General features: G+C 34.7%; 1 protein-coding gene across 1 annotated transcript; it reads left to right on the top strand.

The window, feature by feature from the left end:
- Nucleotides 1-849: 849 nt before the first annotated feature.
- Nucleotides 850-5,371, top strand: LOC118049947 (E3 ubiquitin-protein ligase CHIP). Its single transcript, XM_035060138.2, has 8 exons — nt 850-1,265; nt 1,350-1,417; nt 1,507-1,570; nt 1,986-2,057; nt 4,219-4,352; nt 4,476-4,638; nt 4,741-4,851; nt 4,931-5,371. Exons 1-8 carry the CDS (start codon nt 1,146-1,148, stop codon nt 5,060-5,062), a joined length of 864 nt encoding a protein of 287 aa, XP_034916029.1. The 5' UTR covers nt 850-1,145; the 3' UTR covers nt 5,063-5,371.
- Nucleotides 5,372-5,724: the final 353 nt, after the last annotated feature.

A 5,724-nucleotide genomic window follows, 5' to 3' on the forward strand; every position in this document is an offset into this window, starting at 1 on the left:
AAAGAGCATAAAGCTACACAACTATAATAATAATAAAAGAAAAAATAAAAATCTTGATTTTATTTTTTCTTTTAAATCATGATGATTGGAGTCTTAGAACAAGTTTTGCAGGGAGTAGTTAATTTTGGGGATGGCGACATACCGTGTAAAATTATTTCCATGTGAGTGGATGAAGCTTTTTTGGGTGGTGGCATTTTACTACTACTTGTGCTAAGGTTGTCGCTTTGGGTTTTCTTTCCTTTTTAATGAAGAAACGACGACCATCAACATCACGTTGACTCGCAAAGGAAAATCAAAAGGTCGTTAATTTATTAATTTATTCGCCTAAACTGACGAGCATATTCTTGTCTCTAATGTATTATCTTATTATTAACTAGGTTTTAAATCTCTTAAATTCATTAATTCACTTAAAATATAATCGAAAGCTCAGAGATAGGATAACCTAACAAAAAAAAGTTGCAAGATTTAAAGTATTTCTTATCCTATATTTTTTATTGTCAAATATTTTTATTATTAAAAAATCTTTTTTTATGTCCGACGCTAATTTGATTGGAACCGACTACTCTAAAACTTGAATCAATCTTGGTTTTAAAAAAAGTTTAGTTAATTTGATTAAAAATTTAAATTAATTCACTAACCTAGTTAACTCAATTAAAACCTATTTTTCACTTATTGATTTTGTTTTTAAATTTTTTTTATTTAAAATAATATAATTGTGTTACTTTTTTTAATATTTATTTTGGAATACACTTTACCCATGATTAAATTCTTGTTTGGAGTCCACCTTCAGGAGCGTTTTTTACGAGCAAAAAATGATAAAATGGAGGTAAAAATGTTTAAATAAGAAACTTTAGAGCTCAATTGATAACAAAACAATAATACATCAAACCCACCCGTAATCCTCCCCAAAACTAAAACCCCCACCCGCGACGCCTCTCTCCACGATCACTTTCCCTCTGCTCCTCCTCCAACCTCCAGGCGTACCGTTTAGCTTGCGTCGTCGCCTCCTCCATTTCGCAAGATTTTTACAGCTCCCATACAATAAATTCAGAAAAAGGAAAAAAGATAGATACTAGTTTTTATTAATACAGTAATTAAAGAGAAAAATTAGAGAATAAATCAAGAGATAGATAGAGGGAGGGAGGATGGGACCGGGAGTATCCGCATTGAGTGACGAAGAGAAACAAGCAGAGAAGTTGAGGCTAGAAGGGAATAAATGCTTTAGTAAAGACCGATTTCAAGCCGCCATCGATGCTTACACTGCGGTATTTTCAATATATAATTATGTGATTTTCTTTTCTTTTTTTTGTTTGCTGATTTAATTTTCTTTTCTTTTTTTTGTTGAAAAGGCGATTACGCTGTGCCCTAAAGTTCCTGTTTATTGGACTAATCGTGCTTTATGCCATCGAAGACGCAAGTATGTAAATCATTTTTTTTCCTTTTTTGGTCGAATTTCTGTAATATTATTGGTATAAATTATTAATTTGACTAAGTTTTGTGGTTAAGTGATTGGACTAGAGTAGAAGAGGATTCTCGCAAGGCCATTCAGCTTGATCATTACTCTGTCAAGGTAATGGTGTTTTATTTGATTTTATTAATGTCATAATCGCAATTGACTTGTATAGAAAAAGATAGAATAAGAATGGTTTGATGGAAGTGAGTGGGTTATGTGTTGGACGCGTCACGAGTTTGTGGATGTTGTACTTGTTTTTGTTGATGATGGATAGAGAAGTATCTTATGAGTCGGAAAATGGGAAAGTGATTGAAATTCTGATGAATGGTGTTAAAATCTTGAAAGGAAATGTGGGTTGTGATTTTATTTTTTTTGGAATCTTGATTTTTGTTTTAAGAAAGTAGATAATGGTTCTGAGGTGAATGTTTGTTTGTCTTTTGAATTTAGAAGAAAGCGGTTGCTTTTTTTTTTTTTTTACTTCCATGTAGTGTGGGTGGTCGTGCAAAATTCACCCTTGCTTGCTGCTTTACAGGCTCACTATATGTTGGGACTTGCTTTACTTCAGAAGCAAGAGTACTCTGAAGGAGTCAAGGAGTTGGAGAAAGTAAGAATTGGTTTTCTTATCTCGAGTTCTTTCTTGAAATGTTTTTCATATCAACACAAGTTACTGGTAGATGTTTTTTCTGCTTTTAGCATTTGGACTCGTAGGTTGAAGAAGTTTTTGAGTTACATGATAGGTTATTTTTCACTTTTTTACTTGAGTCTTTTGTTGTGAATCCATTGAATAAGACCTGCATTAGTTGCTTGTAAGCTACTCGTTTAATCTTCTTTCTGTTGGCTGTTTTCTGAAATTAAGCTTTTTGAATGGGCCTTGAGGCTTCTTATTTAGATCTGCTATTCAATCGTTTCCTTTGAACTTTCAGTACATATTTGAGAATGTCTCTATCTGATTGTGTCTTCAGCATGGCCTTTTTTTGACTTTATTATTGTTGAATAATAGTCTATAAAGTGGCATAGCTCTTTGTGCCTTTTCTTAGTTCCTTGTGTAGCCATTTAGGCTTCTTAATCCATCAAAACTTCGTTTCTGGTAGAATCCACTGATCAAATGTCCATAACATAAACTATTACGAGGTTGTAAATATAACAACTGTAGATAATCAAGCTTCAGTGACAAAAGGTTGAAATGTAGGGAATGCATGGTTCTAGTTTTTTGTGGTTTACCATGATAGATTGTCGATCATAAGAGCCTATTTCTTCTAGTTATTCCTGTGAAATTTATCAAGTTGGAATTTTGAATAAAAGCTGTAGGGTCACAAACTGTCTATCAAGTAGTTGTGTTGGTCTTGGTAAGGGCCATTCAAAGTCTTGGGCTTGTAACCCCACAGTTGCAGGTTTGAGTGCTGGGAGCAACCACTTCATGCAGAAAAGCTCTAAAAGTTGTAGATATCTCCAAATTCCCTCCTCCGGAACATCATGTGATTGGACTACCATAGCTAGTGCTGCAATCTTGTTAATAGCCTGTTTCTTTGCGGAGGATCAAGAGAAAAGAAAACCCCTCTAAATAAGCCAAGGGAAAGAAATGTGTTGGAGTCACAGTTTTTCATGTTGCTGTTCCTCTTAAACTTGTCATTTTCTCTGCTTTTGCATGATTGCATTTGGCCATTTGGTTTTACCTGCTAGCATAAGGCTGATAAATGAGCATTTACACCTCATATTTTTTAGCTTTGAGCCTCTTGTTATTGCTCTTTATAGATTTTTTACTTGTCATTTTTATTTGTTTTAGCTTCAGCCTATTGATTACACATAATAATCTGGCATAAAAACATCAATTAAGTATGGGTATGTCCAACAGATGTTATGAGATTGCTACCTATAAAGAGAATAGGAAGGTAGGGGTTTGTAAAGTATGAAGTGCATGTCTTCTCCTCTGCACACATCAGCTGTATATGTTAGCATTTCATATATTCAAGATTAGTATTGCAACTGGGATGTTCTTGTACGACAATGCATGTCCATATATCAAGATGGTTTACATGTATATTTCTAACATCGAAGGCAAGATTATTTTGTGCAGGTCAACTGGATGCATTTCTTTGTAGCACATAAGAAAACCATCTACCTTTTAAGCATGGCTAGAAATGTGTACAGCTGCAGCTGAACATTGCTTTTATATCATGATTCCAATAGTGTCAAATTATTGTCCTGATCTTGGTAATCTGGATTGATATGGCCTACCTGGTGTTGTTATGCTTTGATTGGCTGGGGATTTAGTCTTGTCTACACATGTTAGCCGCCGGAGCTAAAATTGTGTATGTGTGGTTGATGGTGTTATTAATCAATGTTAAGGGCCTCATAATCATGGTTATAGTGGGCAAAACATAGTCTAATGAAGACTTGTTGGATAAGTTCTAGCTTTTAATTTTACAAAGAAAATCCACCCTGGCTCATGCTTTTCCATATATATATATATATATATATATATATATATATATATTGTCTTTGGGTGTCTGGTGAGCTTTGCATTAGGAGTATCTTTCACTCTAAGTAGGTTAAACCTAAATGTTCAAAGTAGGGACAACACAAAATAAGATGAATCATTCATGGTACAAATTTTATGAGTGACTTTGAGCATATTAGTTTCTATAGCCTCTGTTGCAAATAGGATCCTAATACATGTTGAATTTTAGTTGCTGTTGGATACAAAGAAAATGTGCAGGCTATTAATCTTAGCAGTAAATCTTAAATTAGCATTTTATTTTTATCAGGCATTGGATCTTGGTAGGGGTGCCAACCCGAATGGTTACATGGTGGAGGAGATCTGGGAGGAGCTAGCAAAGGCAAAATACTTGGAGTGGGAGGAAGAATCTACGCAGCGTTCATGGGAACTACAAAGCTTGAAGTATGTAATTCCTGTGAGTTTAGGCTGTACCATTATTGCAGATCTTTTGCTCATATGTGCTAAGAGAAGTATAAATTGTCCTATTTCCTACCTTCTCATGCTAATTTCCCTGGTTTGTCTCAGAGAAGCTTGTGAGGAGGCTCTTAAAGAAAAACATTTCCTTGATAATTCTGAGACAGAAGGATTCCTGGATGACCCAATTGTTTCAATTGTTTCCCATCTGCAACAATTGGAGCTTCTAGGACAAGTATTCCAGAAAGCTGCAGAAGATGACACGCCATCTGAGGTGTCTTTGGATTTGTTTAATTTACATCTTTTTTTTTTCCTTCTCTCTTAAAATTACCAACTGCTGATTTATAATGTTGTTGGATTAATTTGAAAATTCTAGGTGCCAGATTATTTATGTTGTAAAATCACCCTTGATATTCTCCGTGATCCTGTCATTACTCCAAGTGGGGTTTCATATGAAAGAGCAGTGCTCCTTGACCATCTTGAGAAGGTGATTTGTGTTTTTGATATTGCTTGTTCAAATTGAGATGCTTTTCATTTGCATTGATTGGTGACTTAATTATACACAGGTGGGAAATTTTGATCCAATCACACGAGAACCTCTTGAACCATCTCAGCTGGTTCCAAACTTAGCTATAAAGGAGGCGGTCCATGCATACTTGGACAAACATGGTTGGGCATACAAGACTGAATCAAATTGATTGTTTGGGGAAAACTAGTAGACGCTGATGCCTGCGCTCAATGCCTGGTGGATTAATGGTGGGGTTTACTATCTTAAACTATAGATGATATCTTTTGTGTGCATCGTCAATCATGCTAGCTATGTAGTTTTTGCAAGTTCCTCAAAGTGTGAAGCCATGTCTTAAATTACATGAGCTCCCTTTAACCTTTTAAATTGTACATTTTATGTCATGGTGACTGCCTGTACAAAATCAACTGAATCTACCTGAGGAATTTGATGTTTCTTCCCAATAGAAATGGAGAACTGCTATAAAATGGTTGCAGATTGACTTTGCCTCCCTCGTTTCTGTTCTTATTTGGCACAAATGTCAGGGACCATTTAGACTCTTTCCCCACAGATTATCAAGTTTCTTACCACTCATACTCGAATCACAAACACGAGTACGGGTCCAGTTTGGTGACTGTTTTTCTTTCAACTAATATATTCTGAATTTTGTGAAATAACATGACTACATTTTGTTGTATTTGGAATCAGCAGGGATCATCCAAACAAAACTAGTAATTAAGTAGATCATTGTTGGTGTTATGCTGTGGGTTGTATAATTTTTTTTAAAAAATTAAAAGAATATATAAATGTTGTTAATGTGGTTTTCGATATATATATATATATATATATATAAAA

This window comes from Populus alba, chromosome 2 (assembly GCF_005239225.2).
Source record: "Populus alba chromosome 2, ASM523922v2, whole genome shotgun sequence".
Lineage (NCBI taxonomy): Eukaryota > Viridiplantae > Streptophyta > Magnoliopsida > Malpighiales > Salicaceae > Populus > Populus alba.